Source organism: Narcine bancroftii, chromosome 1 (genome assembly GCF_036971445.1).
Source record: "Narcine bancroftii isolate sNarBan1 chromosome 1, sNarBan1.hap1, whole genome shotgun sequence".
In the NCBI taxonomy this organism is placed as follows: domain Eukaryota; kingdom Metazoa; phylum Chordata; class Chondrichthyes; order Torpediniformes; family Narcinidae; genus Narcine; species Narcine bancroftii.
This window is the reverse complement of record NC_091469.1, coordinates 144,236,255-144,255,128: the sequence shown is the minus strand read 5'-3', so window position 1 is coordinate 144,255,128 and position 18,874 is coordinate 144,236,255. Positions and strand designations below refer to the sequence as shown.

Genomic DNA, 18,874 nt, shown 5'->3' with positions numbered 1-18,874 from the left:
CTCCATAGAGTGCTGTTTGCACTCTCTACCTGGCTATTCTCTTGGGAAGAGGGTTGTTGCTAAGGCTGGTGGAGAGTAGGTAACGACGCAGCGCTTCCCTCATGAACATTGAACCCAGTCGCTATGCACGTATGTGGCATACCCAAACAGAGAGAATATGTTGCAGAGCACTTTAATGACCGTAGCTGTGGCCATGTCTGGGCAGGGAATGATGAATGGGGAGCGCGAGTATTCGCCCACAATGTTCAGGAAACAGCTGATCTGATTCGTTCAAAGGGGGCATTCAAGGGGGCGAATGGCCTTGATGAGGTGGGGTCTTTCTGGCCTGTAAAATTGCGGCTTGCATTCCTCACAGACCGGACAATTGAATGTCAGCTCTCTGATTTCCTCCACCAAGTAGGGAAGGTTATGTATGGGCCCTCACGAAGTGGTAGAGACTTGTGACACCCCCAGAGTGGTAGAGGCCACCATGGAGGGTGCCTGTGAGTGGGGGATGGGGGCCATTAAACTGTATCAGCACCCTTTTAGCTGGCACTGGAAATCCAGTCCCAAAATGACAGGGGCACAAAGATGGGGCATCACCAGCAATCTGAAATGTTTGTATTTAGTCTCCCACATGGTTCACGGAGAACATTCCATGGATTCCTGTCGAGAGGAACTCAGAGGCTAGTGCTACCTGGCATTCACAGGGGATATGGTCAGGGAATAGCGTTTGGTAGTGCCTGTGTGTATGAAACTCTCGGTGCTCCCTGTGTCGAACAAGCAACCAGTGGTGTGACCGTTTTCCTCTATGTCCATCAAGGAATGTCCCAGCTGGTGTGGTTAATTCTGGTTCAAGTTGATTGAGGCTAACATCAGTTTGCTGTCTGACCAACTGGTGTCATGCCGTTGAGTCAGCGGCTGTCAAGGTGACTGCCCAGGAGATCGTGAAGATGGCGGCTCCCATGTGTTGCACCCGGTGGGGCCCAGAAGTGAAGCCAGCAGTGATGTCCCTCCTTGTCGTGACGTGGGCCCGGAAGTTTTGTTCTCCACAACTGGAAGTGATGACTGGAGCTGCTCGAGCCAAGATGGTGACGTGGGTTGCGGGCCGCATGCAGCACTGTTCACGGGGGGCTAAGATCAGCATACCCTTGAGTAGTGCCCTTTCCACTGGCAGTTTGAGCAGGTCGCGTTACATGCAGGACAGTATTTTTGGGGATGCTTGCTCTGCCCACAGTAAGTTGTGTGCTCGGCAATTGGAGCTATGGGCCATGAATTCCTAGATGGAACCACCCGTTCTGCATATTTGGGGGCCACATGGTCCACAGCATAGGCCTCCATTTCTTTTGGGCCGTCCATAGCCCGGGCCATCTGTATGACCTCCTGTAGGGACCGATCTCCATTCTCCAGGAGTCGTTCGTGGATAGGTTGGGAGCGGAACCCAGCGACCAGCCCGTCGCAGATGAGCTCCTCCTGGTATTTCACCTCTGTCACGTTCCGGCCAAGCTCCCACTTGGCCAATATGAATTCGTCGACTGACTCAGCCAAGCCTTGGTGTTGGGAGCCAAGCTGGAAGAGCGGGTACATGGCATTCATCGGTGCTCCGGACTGTTGCCTGAAACGAGCCATCACCTCTTCATACACCGTGCAATCCCAGATGAGTTGGTACATGTGATGGCCTACTGCTGCGAATAATAGATCATACTCTTCACTGTCTGCTGTGATTTCATGGTGCCTCATGTAGGCCTTCAAGCAGACTAGCCACATGTCGATTTTCAAGGAGGCCTCTGGATCTTTTGGGTCGATCTCCAGCTTCTCCAACCGAATCACCTTGTTCATGGTGCTTAAAACTTTAGATCCATAAATTGTTACGCAATCAATGACCACTCACAGACACGAAGTAAGGGCCATAGGCTTTATTGATCTAAAGATCCAAGCATGCCTCAGCATGCTGCTGGCTCAAGTCCAAGGGCAGGTATGAGGGAGGAGACAAGGGTTCTCGGTCTTTATTAAGGGTCATAGGGAGAGGGGCTACTGGTTCCGCAGGTGGGCCCACCTGCCCAGCTCAGTGGGGAACGTGCCCAGAATACCATGTTCCACCACATTGGTTATATTTAAATTTTAAACATACAGCCCAGTAACAGGTCCTTTTGACCCACAAGTCTGAGCTGTTGAATTGCACCCAAATGACCTGTAATCCAGTACAGTTTGAATAGTGGGTGGAAACCGGAACACCCGGAGGAAATGAATGCAGACACAGGGAGAATGGACAAGCTCCTTACAGACAACGCCTGATTCGAACCCTGATCATTGGCGCTGCAACAGTGTGGCATTGACCGCTATGCTAACTGTGTTGCCCTGAAGGTACAAATGATGATGGACAGAAAATGGATGGGTAACCTTGGCCTCTCCTTCTCAAAATCAATACAGGCATTCCCAGGGTTAAATAGGAGTTCCGTTACCTCGGTCTGTCTTTAACTCGAATTTGTATTTATGTCATACAGTCCTTATTTAGCATCAGTTTGTCAAATATTTATCTTACTATATCACATTTCAATTAATTTTAAACACTTCCCAACACTAAAACATCTTAAATGTAATAATGCAGTACTGTACATAAGCAAGTCTAAGGTTGATCGCTAAGCAAAACAGATTAGAGTTCTATAGCCAGTCTTTGATGACCATATCAATGACATAAAGTAAAAATTATAAATGACTCAGTTTTATTGGCAATTCAGCACCCACTTCATATGTCATTAAGTGCTCTCATAATGAGCACATAAGAGTTTTATTTGGGTAATTTACCACATGAAAAACTGGAGACAATTTTTCCATCTGATTCAGAGGTTACCCAATCCAGTGGGGAGGGGTGGCGGTTGCATCAGAGTGGCGAGCGAGGTGGCAGCTGTGCAGCGTCTGAGCAGAAAGTGGGGTGGCGGCCGGGCTGTGCCGGAGCAGCGGGGGATTGCATAAGAGCGACAGTGTTAGGAGGGGTGGTACCACATCAGAGCGGCAAGTTGAGGGGGGGGCCGTGTTGGAGTGGTGAGAGGAGAGGGGTACCGCGTTGGGGAAAGCGGCGGGGCAGGGGGGAAGACACCGCGTCGGGGTGAACGGGGGGGAGAGCTCCCGCTTCTGAATTTAAATTCTAATTTAAACTATACTCAACCACTGACGAGCCGGAAGTTGGCGCCACTCCACTTCCAGTCGGCTTGCTGGTTCGTAAATTGAAATTGGAACGTAAATTGGACTGTCTGAAATCAACTTCTTGATCTTGGTGACATTTGAGAGCAAGATTGTTGTTCTGGCACCACCAAAACAGGTTCACGATCTCCATCCTGTATTCTGCTCATCATTTCCAGTTATTTGCCCAACAACAGTGGGAGTCATCAGTGAATTGGCAGATTGAGAATTTGTAGAGTGTACACAATAAACCCAGTAATTGCAAGGCACTTTGGTTAATGTCAGTGAAAGGCAAATTATTGAAATTATAGAGAATAAACTTTCATTTAGAAAAGTACAGATTTATCAGAGATACTCATGGAGTGAAGGGCATGTTCTGTGCTGTAATGTTCTATGGTCTATCATTCGCATGGATTTTTTAAAGAAAAGTCATACCTGTCTAACTCAAATTAATTTCTCAAGGAGGAGGCTAGGTGGGTGAATAACTAAAGTACTTATCACCAGTACAACCCGATGAAATAGCGCTCTTTAGTCCACAGTGCCAAACAGTGCAAACACACATGCAAACATAATACACAGACAGACAAGTACTGTACATATATAAAATAAATACGATGAATAAATAGTGCAGTTAGTCTCGGAGAGTTGTTTTCGCGGTTCATTTCTCATTCAGGAATCTCACTGCCCATGGGAAGAAAGTGTTCCTCAGCCTGGTGGTTCTGTCTCTAATATTTCTGTATCTCTTTCCCGACAGGAGTAGCTGGATTAAGCTGTGTGCAGGGTTGTAGAGGTCCTCATTGATTTTATGAACCCTCTTTAAACAATGTTACTGGTAAATTACATCGATTGAGGGGGAGGTGGATGGGAGGAGGCAGCACGGTCGGTGTAGTGGTGAGCCCCAGCAATCGGGACCAGACCGGGGTTCGAATCCCATGCTTTCAGTAAGGAGTTTATATGCCCTCCCCGTGTCTGCATGGGTTTTCTCCAGGAGCCCCGGTTTCCTTCCACCATTCAAAATGTACCGGGGATGTAAGTTAATGGGGTGTAAATTGGGCAGCATGGACTCATGGGCCGAAATGGCCTGTTACCGTGTTGTATGTCTAAATTTAAATTTAAATTGAGGTAGACCCCAGTGATTCTCTCTTTTGGATTTATGGTCCTGGGGTTTGAGCTCAGATTCAATGCTCTATGGCAAGCATACAACACTGTGAAGCAGCTGGCCAGGATGCTCTCGATAGAGTTCTTATAAAAGGTTGACATAATGGTGACCAGTAGCCTTGCCTGCTTCAGTTTTCTAAGAAAGTGCAGTCACTGTTGTGTCTTCCTGACAAGTGACTCTGAGGAACTTGGTGCTCTCCACTCTCTCCACCTCAAGCTGCTAATATGTAGTGGAGGGTGGTTGTCCCTAGACTTCCTAAAGCCCATAATCATCTCCGTTGTCTTGCCCGCCTCTTCTCTGTAGCGCGACCCATTGTTGTTACCGATGAAGTCAAGTACTGTCCTGACAACAATAACTGCAGATACTGGAATCCTGAGTGAACAAAGAGAAGGTGGACGGACTCAACAGGTCAGGCAGCATCCATGGAGAGAAATAGACAGTTGTAGCCTCACGCTACTCAAAAGAAGACACACACATGTAGTGTAGTCAGGTTAAGCTCTGAATTTTATTAGGGCTCAGGCCCGACTTTTATAATTGCATTGTTCCTGCTGTGGCCCCCCTTGGATGATGTCACAACATGCATAACAAAAGCAGGTTTCTTGCACATGGGTATTTTCCTGCATAACAATGTCCCTCTTCCCCGCGCGCTGTTCCTGTTTGTTGGCTGCGTAGCAAGGACAGCGCCATTATGGGGTTGCTGGCCTTTAAGCTGCCCTTGCCATTCACCCACCTGTTTGCTTGTTGGGGCCAGTGCTGCTGTGTGGGCTGCTGGCCTTCAGTTGCACTCGCCACCTGGAGCGCTAGCTTGATCGCTGTGATGGTGGCCGCCACAAGACCCCCCTCCAGAACTGGCGTATTATCCTTGTTATGGTCCTTAGGGCCCACAGGCAAAGTCTCTGCAGCCTTCGGTGGCCGGCCTCTTCAGCGTGGTGCTGGTGTCTTGACCGGGTGTGTGGGGTCCAGGTGTACCAGCTTCAGCCTGTCTGTGGTGAAGACCTGCATATTGCTTCCAATCTCCAGCTTGAACATGGCCCCATTGTTGCGCATGACTTGGAACGGTCCCTCATATGGCCTCTAAAGCAGTGAACAATGTGGACCCCTGCAAATGAAAACATTCGCACAGTCCTGCAGGTCTTTGGGTAGGATGGTCCTCGCATGTCTGCACCTGGAAGGTGGAATCAGGGCCAGGTTGATGACTCTTTCCCTTAGCCTGCTGAGGGACGCTACACAGTCGTCCTGCAGTCCACCTGGGGATGGTCCGTAGACAAGTTTGGCTGAAGAAGTGTTGAGGTCCTCTTTGGGTGCTGTGTGTGATAGTACAGATCTATCACCAATGTACATAGTGTATATAGTTACTGTATCTAGACTGTGCTTACGGCGATTGGCTGAGAGCTAAGCCACGCCTATTGACTGGGCCTTAAAGGGTTGTGTCCCTAGCCAGGTCGGATCATTCTGGACTGGTCGGCCACCTGTGAAGAGCTCCTGTCTTTTGCTAATAAAAGGGATGGAGCATTTAATTCGGCCAGAAAAACTTGATATCGACCCACAGTCAGCTACAGCCTTCAAAGCCTTTAAGTTCTGGCTGCTGAACTTTGAAAACTTCCTGAGATTCATTGAGGTGGAGGAGGATAACCAGCGTCTAACAGCATTGCTGTCTATGGTGTCCTTGAGAGTCTACGAGAACATCCAGGATGAGACCACTTACACTGCAGCCATAAAGGTACTGAAAGAACTGTATAATCAACCGGTGAACAGAGTTCATGCCCGGCTTGTGCTTGCGTCGAGGAAGCAACAGCCCGGCGAGTCCAGCAGGGCATATTTACAAGTATTAAAGGCGTTGGGCAAGGACTGTAACTGCTGGACAAAACTGCTGCTGAGATCACAAACGATCTCGTCCGGGATGCCTATGTGGCCGAGCTCCGATCGAACGAAGTGAGGCTGCGCTTGCTCAAGCAAGGGGTAGAAAAACTAGAGGACGTGGCCCGGATTGCAATCACAATGGAGGATGCAGCCTTAAAGTCCACCGAGTTCTCTAGGGACTGGACCCCACATTCTGATGTGAGTAGGGTGCCCTTCTACCCTACCACCCCCCAAGATACTGACAGCCTGTCGGCTGCTGCTACCCTGCCCCGTGCGAACCTAAAATGTTATTTCTGCGGGAGGGACAAGCACAGCAGGTCCCAGTGCCCAGCAAGAAAAGCCAGGTGCCAGAAGTGCCTTAAAAAGGGCCACTTTGCTGCAGTCTGTAGGTCTAAAATGGCTGCCGGCAAACACAGTGCCTCGTGTGAAGCCCAATCGCCACTATCCCATTCAAACTCTTCTTCCCCAGAGCTCTCGTCCAATGAGAGCGAGGGCTCCCCTGCACGGCAACGCCTGACGTCACGGAGACGCCGAACCCGGAAGGGGCAGCCCACCCTCGCAACCATGGTGTTGGCCTGCCTCTTGCCCCTGTGCGGAACACTCGACCTGGCCTTGGTCCCGACTGTGGTAACCGCTGCTGCTGCCGCCACCACAGACACCCCCGGGGTCGACGCTACCGCGTCCTGAGCTAGGTCCCGCAGCGAAACAGTGTCCTCCTGCCCGTCTGGGAACTCAACGTAGGTGTAATGTGGGTTCGCGTGGAGTAGAGTCACTCGGTCGACCAAGGGGTCGTTCTTTGAGTGCCGGACGTCATCGCGCAAAACTCCCCTGTCAACTGCTTCAATAACACTAAACCAGCAATGCTCTCATCCCCTCACCAGAGCAATGGAACTAATTAAAGTGCATGGACACTACACCAATTGCTTATTTGACTCTGGGTCAACTGACAGTTTTATCCAGCCAGATCTGGCCCTCCGTTGGGGACTTGACATTATCCCCACTACCCAGAGGATCTTATTAGCGACGAGGTCGCACTCGACCGGGATAAAGGGGTATTGCATCGCCATGCTGGAAGTACAGGGCGTAACGATCACAAACGCGGTAACGGCCAGGTCGAGAGGGAGAATGTCACCATATGGAGAGCGGTTACACTGGCTCTCCGGTCTAAAGGTCTCCCCACCTCTCACTGGCAGGAGGTTCTCACTAGTGCCTTATACTCCATCCGCTCCCTCCTATGTTTTGCAACAAATGCCACCCCCCACGAAAGGATGTTCCTTTTCCCGAGGAAATCCGAATCAGGAACCACTGTACTGGCATGGCTCACCGTCCCTGGCCCCGTCCTTTTGCGACGCCACGTCCGGCATTCAAAGAACGGCCCCTTGGTCGACCGAGTGACTCTACTCCACGCGAACCCACATTACGCCTACGTTGAGTTCCCAGACAGGCGGGAGGACACTGTTTCGGTGTGGGACCTAGCTCAGGACGCGGTAAACCCAGCAAACCCCCCAACCCAACCTTCCCCAACTCTTTATTCCCCAGGCCCCGTGCCGCAACAGAAGGACCAACAACACCCCAACGACCCGGGCCACCCTGCCGACAACACGACTGGGGAATTGAGCGACGGTGCAGTCGCACCCGAAGAGCCCGCTGGCGACACCACTCCTGGCACCACGGCGGTCACGCCGGATGGTCAGACCCCCTGACCGCTACAGTCCTTGACCTACTCCTTCCTTTCATTCTCTCCCTCGTTTTTTGCTTTTTTTTCCAGGGTCAGTTCTCCAAGAAGGGGTGAATGTGATAGTACAGATCTATGACCAATGTACATAATGTATATAGTTACTGTATCTAGACTGTGCTTACAGCAATTGGCTGAGAGCTAAGCCACGCCTATTGTCTGGGCTTTAAAGGGTTGTGTCCCTAGCCAGGTCGGATCATTCCGGACTGGTCGGCCACCTATGAAGAGCTCCTGTCTTTTGCTAATAAAAGCCTTTGGTTCTTTTGATGAGCTCTACACTGTGCGAATGCCCAACAGCGCCTAAGGTAGCTCGTCTACCCAATTGGGTCCTTGGAGTCTGGTCATGAGGGTGGTTTTGAGGTGCCTGTGGAAGCGCTCTACCAACCCCTTGGACTGTGGGTGTAAGCTGTTGTGTGATGCAACTGGGCACCCCACAGGCTGGTGAGGTCGGACCACAGATTGGAGGTGAACTGAGCCCCTCTGTCTGATGTGATGTGGGACAGTAACCCAAACCGTGGTACCCAGGACGAGATGAGGGCCCTGGGGCACGAGGTTGTGGACGTGTCTGCCAGCGGGACTGCTTCTGGCCACCTGGTAAAGCGGTTGACCATCGTGAACAGATAGCGAAAACCCTGGGATACCAGCAAGGGTCCTACTATGTCTGTGTGGATGTGGTTGAACTTTTTTTCTGCAGGCTTGAAGTTCTGAGATGGGGTCTTGGTATGCCGCTGCGCCATGGCTCTTTGGCACTCTGTGAACACCCACCCACTGACCTGTTTCTGCAATCCATGCCACACCTATTTGCTGGCCACCAGCCAGACGGTGGATGGGTGAGCCAGTCCATGGATGGAATCGAAAACCTGTCATCTCCGAGCTGCCCGGATGATGGGTCTGACCTGACCAGTGGCCATGTTGCACAGGAGAGTGGTGTTACCTGTGCCAACTGGGATGTCCTGGAGCTGCAGTCCCAGTATGGCAGTCTTGTATTGGGGCATCTCCTTGTTGCTCTGCTACATTTCCACCAGTGCCACAAAGTCCAGTCCCCTTGATAGCACATGGATACTTTGCCTGTCATAGGTGGGCCGCCACACAGTAATATTTTGGGTTGGGATCCCTTTCTAGACTAATCTCGATGCACTAAATGTTTAAGGTGGCATGTGAGTGGGAAGTTAAGGTTGCGAATCACTGCACTAGACCCAATTGTTACTGAAACATTTTGCTTGAGAAAATTTGTCATTGGCCCATTTCCTTTGGAGTTATGAAACTGTTTGCATAACGAGTCAATTAGGTACGATTAAAATAGTGGTTTTTCAAACTTTTTCTTTTCACTCACGTACCACCTTAAGCAATCCCTTAATAGTCACAGAGCACCTATGGCATAGGGAATATTTAAAAAAGTGGTATGTGAGTGGAAAGAAAAACAATTTGAAAACCACTGCTTTAGAGGCTCACCAGATCATCTCAGGCATTGATAAAGTGAGTCGTGGCAATCCCTCGTAGTCGAGGATGACGGCCTTCATTTCATTGATCCACATTGCGAAGATGCCTGTGCATGTATTTGTTTAATGTGTACTTGATGTTGGACTCCAAGAAGCACAGGATACTTTACAAATCAACCAACTAATCCCAATGGTATGAAAACCACGATGATTGGAAATGATGGATTTGTTACAACCTTTAGCCATTGAGTTCGAAGTAACTTTGTCCTCCTGTTCTACTGTTGATTGTTCTTTGTCAGGGACCTCACCCTCAACCTTACCACCATGGGTGGCCCTACCAGGAACACAGCTCCAGACAGCATCACTCTTGAGATCTCAGGACCACACAAGCTTCTCCACCACAACCAAGTGACAATCCACGGAGTTTAAAACAGAGGGCACAGATTTTAGGTGAGAGAGGGAAACATTTAAAAGGAACCCGATGAGCAACTTTTACACACAAGAGCGTGGTGAGCAGATGGAATGAGCTGGCAGAAGTGAGAGAGGTGGAGATGGCAAGTCGATGGACAGAAAATTGTTGGAAGGATCTACTTCTGTGCAGACAAACAGCACTAAGTTAAATGGCAACTTAATTGATATGGACATATTGTGTAAGTTGCTTCCATGCTGTAGAACTCAATATCTCTCTGACCCAATGTCAGAGTACTTTAAAACATCTGATATCAACTGTCCCTAACTCGGACAAAAAAGAGTTATTGACCTGAAACACTTACTGTACTCTGTTTCCCTCTCCGCACATACTGTCTGACATGCTGAGCATTTGCAGATAATTCTCTTTGTAGATTATTTAATTTTCCTTATGAAGTAACCAGACTGTCAGTGGACAACAACAATTCATCTCATCAAGTTTATTTTTAAATTTTAATTTAGAGAAACAACACAATAACAGACCCTTCCAGCCCACAAGCCCATGCCCCTCAAATACACCAATTAACCAATAGCCCCGCTATTATGTCTTTGAAGGGTGGGAGGAAACCAGAAGCGTCTGGAGGCAATCCACGCATACATGGGGAGAATGTCTAACTTCCTTACCGACCGTGGTCAGGAGGTCGGGTGCGTGGGCAACGGGGGAGAGGATGCTGAAAATTTCTCAGTATTCAAATGCTGAACACAATTGTCTGCATCACGAGAGAGTCGCGTCACTGCTCCACGTCTCGCAAGTGCAGGGAAACAGCAGAACTCGAAATCAAAAGTATAGATTCCGATCATTGTAACTTCCAAATATTGTAAGTCGGACTATCGTAATTTGGGATCTAGCTGTAATAGAGTTGTGCCACTCTCTTCTTCGGCTTTGGTTTTTTGTCCTGTACATTAAATCCACCTGCTTTGTTTACTGATCCTTCTGCCAATAGAAACTGTTTTTCCTCAGCTATTCTGCCAAAAGTCTTCTTGATTTTGTATTGGTTGTTTAACCCTTCTTGTTACTTCCAAGGACAACACTAACATCTCTACTCTCCGCGCAGAACTGATGCTCTTTCAATTTCCTTTCATAGAATATGTCAATTATTTATTTTCAAACACTTGAATGATGGCAATGAATTTCACTTCTTACTTGACATTGAGGCCACATTCACAATACTACCGCCCTTTCCTCCGTGGTCACACCTCATGTGTTCCAAAGCCAGGTAACTTGCTTGTATCAACGCCATCTGAATAAAAGAATGGAAATGATTAAAGGAGAAGATGTTGAAATCAGTCAGGAGATAGACAATGGGTTAGGACAACACAATGGCAGAGCTGGTAGGGCTGTCCTCCCAGCTCCAGAGATCTGGGTTCAGTCCCAACCTCCAGCAAGTTCTCCCTGCAACTGCATGGGATTCCCCAGGTGCTCTGGTCGCCTCCCAAGTTGCATAACCTCACACTTATCAGGATTGAACTCAATCTGCCACTTCTCCGCTTAAATCTGCACCGTCTATATCCTGTTGTAAATTGCAACAACCTTCTACACTATCTGCATAATTTCCCATAGAACTATAGAACATTACAGCACAGAAATAGGCCCTTCGGCCCTTCTAGTCTGTGTCAAACTATTATTCTGCCTAGTCCTACTGACCAGCACCTGGGCCATATCCCTCCATACTTGTCCTATCCAAAAGTCAAAATTGAGACAATTCAGCTGGCAGTTTGTTCCATGCTCCCACCACTCTCTGTATGAAAAAGTTCTCCCTAATATTCCCTCAAAAATTTTCCCCTTTCATCCTTAACCCATGCCCTCTAGTTTTTATCTCTCTTTACCTAAATGGATAAAAGCCTGATTGCGTTTAATCTATTTACATATCAAATTTTGTTCTGTGATGCAGCAAGCAAACACAAAACTCAGCATAGGTTGTACAACAGGTTTTAATTTCTGTCCTGATGGCTCCATGAGTGACAGGCCCAGGAGCGGCCGGCTCAGGTTTATATTCAGGTCGGTTGATTTACACCCGGCTAGGTGGTCTTCCTGCAGGTATAGAGGTCGCACCCTGCAGTAGGCTGGTGGTCATATCATCTCATGTACACCTCTAACAAATCTCCTCTCATTCTTCAACATGCCGGGGAATAAATTCATCATTTGTTTAACCTTTCCTTGTAACTCAACTCATCAAGTCTTGGAAAAATCCTTGTAAATTTCTGCACTCATTCAATCATATTGATTTATTTCCTGTCGTTAGGTGACCAGAACAACACACAATTATTTCAAATTTGGCCTCAATAATGTCTTACACAACTTTACCATAAGTTGCCAAATCTTACACTCAGTACTTTTATTTATGAAGGTCAATGTGCCAACCCTATCTACCTGTGTCACGACTTTCAGGGAATAATGTATCTGTATTTCTAGATCCCTCTGTTCTACAGCATTCCTCATTGCCCTACCATTTACTCTGTATATCCTTTCTTGGTTTGTCCTTCGAAATTGCAATGCCTCATAGTTGCCTGCTTTAAATTCCATCTGCCATTTTTCAGCCCCTTTTTCCAGCTGGTCCATTAATCAAAAATTCCATGTGATTTTGTGTCTAAATTCTTCAATCCTCATATGACTCTATGATGACACTTTCAGCGAATTATGTATCCCTGAAACATGCATTTGTATTTCAAGATCCCTCTGCTCTACTGGTAGACAGAGGAATCACTTCAAGATCAAGTTTAAGGCTCTCTCGAAGAAAATACACTGACCATGGGAATACTTGCCTCCACACTACTCAAAGCATCTGGGAAAGTACCAAGCATCTACGGTTTTTATGAAGGGAGCACTGATAGTCGAAGGGACACCAATGTCCTAAACAACTTACTCTCCTTCAGTTACGTGCCACCTGGCCACCTGCTGCAGATAGGACTATTTAGCCACATCTGAGCCCACTGAAGTGGAAACCTGTCTCCAAGTCTATTTCCCAGTGGAATTGATTTTTGAATTGGAGTCCATAGGTTAAAGATGAGATGAGAGGAGAGAGATCAGAAGGACATCTTTTTCACTCGCAGTGTGATCTGTATCTGGAATGAGCTGTCAGAAGAAACTGTAAGAGAGGGTGCAATTCTGCCATTCAGAAGGCAGTTGGACAGCCTACCGGTAGGAAGGACTTAGAAGGATATGGACCAAATACAGGATAATGAGATGAGTCCAAAACACCAATTTAGTTGGCATGGTTGAGTTGGGCCGAAGGGCTTATTCTGTGCTGTATGACTATGATTCGAAATCATTTATGAATCTGATGCTCTGCTTTAGTCAGTACTCCACAATGGGTTCCAACTTTAGAAACATAGGGATGCCCTATTTACACCCATGACTGTGTGGCCAGGCACAATTCAAGTGCCATCTATAAATTTGCTGATGACACCATGGTTATTGGCAGAATCACAGAATCAGTGAGGAACTGTACAGGAGTGAGATAGATTAGCGAGCTGAGCAGTGTTGCAACAACAACCTTGCACTCAATGCTAGCGAAACTAAAGAAATGATTGTGGAAGGGCAAACCAGGAGACCACAAACCAGACCTCATCAAGGGGTCTGCGGTGGAAAGAGAAAAGAAGTTCAAATTCCTGGGTGTTAACATCTCTGAAGATCATCCTTGTACCTCCCCCCCACTCCCTCCATATCAATGCAATCACGAAGAAGGCTCACCAGGGGCTACACTTTGTTCACAGTTTGAGGAGATTGGGTAAGTCACCAAAGATTCTTTCAAATTTCTACAGGTCTATCGTGCAATGCATTCTGATTGGTCGCATCACTGTCTGGGATGGAGGTGTCATTGCACAGGACAGGAAAAGGTTACAGAGAGGTAGGTGCGAACCTACCAGCGCCATCATGGGCATCAGTCTTCACTCCATTAAGAGCTTCAACATGAGGTGGTGTCTCAAGAAAACAGCCTTTATCATCAAGTAATCATCAAGGACTCTCACCACCCAGGCCATGCCCCCTTCTCACTGCTACCATCAGGATGGAGGTACAAGAGCCTGAAGATGAACAGCACAAAAGCAGCTTCTTCCCCTCCGCCATCAGATTTCTGAATGGACAATGAATCACAGATACTACATCACTTTTTAAAAATTGTGTATTTGTAGAATGTAATTTATAGTAAATTTTGCACCTGCAATCCTTGATAATGTTGCTGCGAATCAACAAGGTTCATGACACATGTTCATGACAATAAATTTTGATTCTGGGCAGTATCAAGACAGAAATATGAGGTTGACGATAGAAAGGAACAGCACTGACGTAAACATCCATATTTGTTATCTTTTAAGTCACAACTTCTGAATCCCAAAGGCAGGCTTGGTAAGTAAACACAAGGTCATTGCATAACACTTACCAGATTGACAGAAATAGTCTTCTCCCAGCAATTTTCATTATTTATTCCAGCATTATTGCACAGTATATCTAGTTTTCCAAACTTCCGCACTGTTTTAGTAAAAAGATCTGGAAGAAATGATGAATAAGCTTTGAATTAATTAATTAATCCAATTGATGGAATGCACTTTTTATGGCACATTCTGCTATAAATGATTAAATGTTTATGGGAAAATGTTGACATTAGGATTTCTTTCAACTTTTAAGAGAAGAAAAAATGCAAGTGAGTTTGGCCATTTAACACCTCAAATTAGGTTGCTATTCAATAACATCGTGGTTGATTTTATGGCTTCAGTTGGTTGATTTCTTGTTTAGTCTTCATACTCCTTCGTGCCCAAAACTTGCCAATCTCTGTTTGAATCATCTGAAGTAGAGAATGGCGAGGATTTACAAACCTCAAAGAAGTTCTCATCATCTGAGTCATAAACGGACGACTTCTGATCCCGAGACTAAGGTTCCTAGTTTTAGATCTCCCATGAGAAAAATGGACTCCCTTCATCGATCTGTCAATCTCACTTCAAATCCATCTTTCAATGTGATCTGCTGCCATCTATTCTCTGCCCAGTTCTCGAGTTTCACTCAATCCTCAGGGCAATCTCATCATCTGTTGGCTTTCCCTTGCATTGGCTGCCTATCCTTCTTGCAGAACGGAAACCAGCCATGGATATATTTTCTCCAAGTCCAGTCCCCCACAGAGCATTCAAATTATATGCTCAGTGAATTCTGACCCAATAATTTGGAAGCTTGCAACATCAGATTCAAAGATGGTTGACCTTAATAGATTTGAGTGGAATTTGGCCACTCGGCCCATTGAATCTACAATAATTCAATCATGGCTGATCCCTTTCTCCTGCTTTCTCCTTGTAGCCCTTTATTCCCTATCTGATCAAGAACCTATCTACCTATATCTTAAATATCCTCAATGACTTGGCCTCCACAGCAATCTGCAACAATGAATTCCATAGATTCAAAACTCCCTCGGCAAAGAAATTCATCCTCATCTCTGTTCTAAAGAGATGTTTTTGTATTTCGAGGCTGTGCCCTTTGGTCCCAGACTCCCCCACCATAATAGGTTTCTTCCCTGCTTTTATCAAACTATTTGGTGGACCTCTCATCAAGAAAATGGTGTTGCCCTTGCAATTTTTTAGTGGAACCTTTTCTCTGCAATACTACATTCTGCACTTTTGTTTTATTTTGCCGAATCTGTTGTACTCAAAGATAGGTTGATTTGATTGGATTGCATTAAAAAAAGGTTTCTCACTCTGCACCAGTGGTTCTCAACCTTTCCACTCGCATACCACTTGAAGTAATTCCCTATGCCGTCAGTGCTCTGTGATTAGTAAGGGATTGCTTCAAGTGGTATCTGGTGGGAATCTTTGCTCTAAACCTAAATGTTACTGAAATATTTTGATTGAGAAAAATTGTCATTGACTCCTTTGGAGTCATGAAACCGTGCACCTAACGAGTCAATTAGGTACGATTGAAACAGTGGTTTTTAAACTTTTTCTTTCCACCCACATACCACTTGAAGTAATCCCCTACTAATCACAGAGCACCGATGGCATAGGGAATACTTCAAGTGATATGTGAGTGGAAAGAAAAAGGTTGAGAACCACTGATGTGGTTATATATGCAACTATATAATCTCATATCAGGTCTGCAGCATAGATTTGGAGTATTGGCCTTAACTTATGGAAGGGCTTAGGCCTGAAACATCAGTTCTATATCTTTACCTCCTATGGACTCTGCGAGACCTGCTGAGTTCCTCCAACATTCCTCTACATTAACTGATTTTATGATAGGTAATATATTCATTTTAATGGAGTTGATTCGACCAAGCCAATGATAAAGGGTCGACCAGTTCGATAATGCCCCTTTCAAGTGTTTAATTAAGGTGAGAACATTTTCTCTGAATAGGTTTCTACGGTTTTTAGTAATTGTTACATCTAAATAGGTAAATTGATTTCTTACAGTTTTAAAAGGAAGGTTAGTGGTGCTAAATTATCCAAAGAAAAAAGCTCACTCTTATGAAGATTTATCTTGTAGCCTGAAAATTGACTGGAGAGAAATTAAAGAAAAAATATAAGTGAATGATGTCTGAAGATTAGAAATATAAAGCAATAGATTATTAGCTTTAAAAAGTGAAACTTTGTGGGCTGTTCCCTTCCTTAAAATGCCAGTAATATCATGAGATTCTCGGAAAGCAAGATCCAAGGATTCTAAAGCCAGGTCAAAAAGCAGTGGACTTAAAGAACATCCTTTCCTGGTTCCATGTTGAATTCCAAATGGTTTAGAAATCTGAAAGTTAGTAAAAACACAGGAAGAAGGGTGTAAAGATAATAATTTAATCCATTGAATAAAGTTAGCCCGAAAATTAATTTTTTTCCAACGTCTTGAATAAATAATTCCATTCTATCTAGTCAAAAGCTTTCCCCACATCCAGAGATATCACACATTCTGAAATCTCCTTAGAAGGAGAGTATATAATATTTAATAAATGGTGTATATTGAAATGGGAGTACTCATTTTTAATAAATCCTATTTTATCCTGTTTTTATTCCTGTCTTTTTTTTATTTCCTTGACTCAATCTTATCTTCTTATATATATATATATATATATATATATATATATATGTGTGGAAGAATAAACATCCTTGTCTAAATAAAGTCCCTTTACAAAATCTGTAAAAGAATGGATGTTTAGCTTGACCAAACTTTAGGTTTTATTACCCTAAAGATTGTGGATATCTCTGGAATCTAATTCTGCTACAAAATTTTCTCTAATTTCTCATCTTGGATCCTCACTTTCTATATCTTTAAATATATTAACTAATAATCTGGTGGTTAAACGTACTTTGAGGATATGGATACAATGTAGAAAACAATCTGGTTTAATGAGATTTTCTCTCTCTAGTCCCATTTTAAAAAAATTATTTTTTAAAAATCTTCCATAATTTATGTAATTTTTAAAGAATGGTATAGATTGGGCATTAAATGTTTTAAAGATTTATTTGTCGAAGGGAGTCTCACTTCCTTTGAACAACTTTCAGTTAAATATGTTTTTTTTAATGATCTCATACATTTCTTAAGAGGACAGATCATAATTTAATTGATGTAAGTTTTAATCTACAACCTTTCCATAATGGTACAATATCTAACATTTATGATATGTTGTTGGGAATAAGAGAGGTTCACTCAGATAAAATTTTAAAAAAGCCTGGAAACAGGACCTTCAGCTTTCAATTCCTGAAGAAACTTGGAAAGAAATTTTAAAATTGGTTAAAATCTCTTCTTTATGTGCCCACCACTCTCTCCTACCATTAAAGAAATCCATAGAGCTCACATATCCAAAGTAAAACTATCTCATTTTTATGAGTATCTCCTCTTTGTGATAAATGCAACAATGGAGATGTTTCATTAATTCATATGTTCTGGACATGTTAGAGTCTAGAGCAGGGGTGTCAAACTCAAATTCACGGAGGGCCAAAATTAAAAACTTGGACTAAGTCGAGGGCCGAACTAAATATTTATTGAAAATTTTCAACAACATCTGCATGTTTTCTCTTCTTTCAACATATGTAATGTTAAACTTTTTCTTATTAAAATAAATGTTTAATAATAGTTTTGGATAAACTCTTTCCAGAAGCATTAACAAATGAGAAATAAAATATTCAATAAATAATATTTCTCTATAGAGGATTTGTCAAATGTTGCTAGTGTGCTGTCGAATAGTAAAATCTGAGGGCTATTGAGAATGTGGGAGAATAACATGATTCCTGAAACAATCAAATGGGTGACTGATTGTGGGCATGAACTCTAGCAGGGTTATTTGCCATGCCCTTTTTCCATTGGTCCTTTGATTGACACACTTTTCAAGTTTTATGCCTAATGAGCTTGTATCCAGGTGCAGGACCATTTTTAACCAGGAATATATTTATCACTGTGACATGAAACTATTGGAAGATTGTTTTATCCTGAGATTAAAGTTCATAATACTTACTCAGGCCTGTGTGCGGGGGGGCGGGGTTTGCGGGCGATCAGGTTGGACAACGACAGTGCAGGGGCATCGGCTCTCGCTGCAGGGCGACATCTCGGCGGATCAGCGGCCCTGTCACCGTGAGTCGCGGGTCGGCCTGCGGCAGGGAGGGGGAGTGGGCAACGGTCCTGGTGAGGTCAGGCCCTAGGCCTCCGGTTCCGGGCACTGGGAAGCGGCCTTGGCTTCCTCTGACACTGGCCAGGCCCCAAAACCAGAGTCCATGGTGAGACCCTGCAACGTAAACAGAGGAGGTGGGGGCGATTAGCGGGCTGACGCCAATCCATTCTGGGATTTGTTGTATTACTGTGCATGCGCTATACTGGCACGGCGGCCAGCGGGCCACCTCTAATACATTTTTGAAATGATCTTGCGGGCCAAATATAATTATATCGCCAGCCAAATTTGGCCCGCGGGCCAGAGTTTGACATGTGTGGTCTAGAGAAATATCGGAACAATGTATTTCAAACTTTCTCTGCACTTTTTAAAGTCAATGTTAACCAAATCCCTTAACTGCTTTATTTGGTATTGTTGGAGAGAGTGACCTAACATTAACGACATCTGAGCTGCATGTATTAGCTTTTATTTCTCTTATGGCCAGCCG

General features: G+C 45.1%; 1 protein-coding gene across 1 annotated transcript in view; it reads right to left on the bottom strand.

Moving 5' to 3' along the window:
• The window catches only part of LOC138764755 (15-hydroxyprostaglandin dehydrogenase [NAD(+)]-like), a 66,820-nt gene that overhangs the window by 21,333 nt on the left and 26,613 nt on the right, over window positions 1–18,874 (bottom strand). Inside the window, exons 3-4 of the mRNA XM_069941004.1 lie at window positions 14,200–14,306; window positions 10,965–11,061 (exon numbers count right to left, since the gene is read on the bottom strand). Coding sequence (XP_069797105.1) covers window positions 10,965–11,061; window positions 14,200–14,306 — 204 coding nt within the window. The remainder of the gene's footprint in view (window positions 1–10,964; window positions 11,062–14,199; window positions 14,307–18,874) is intronic.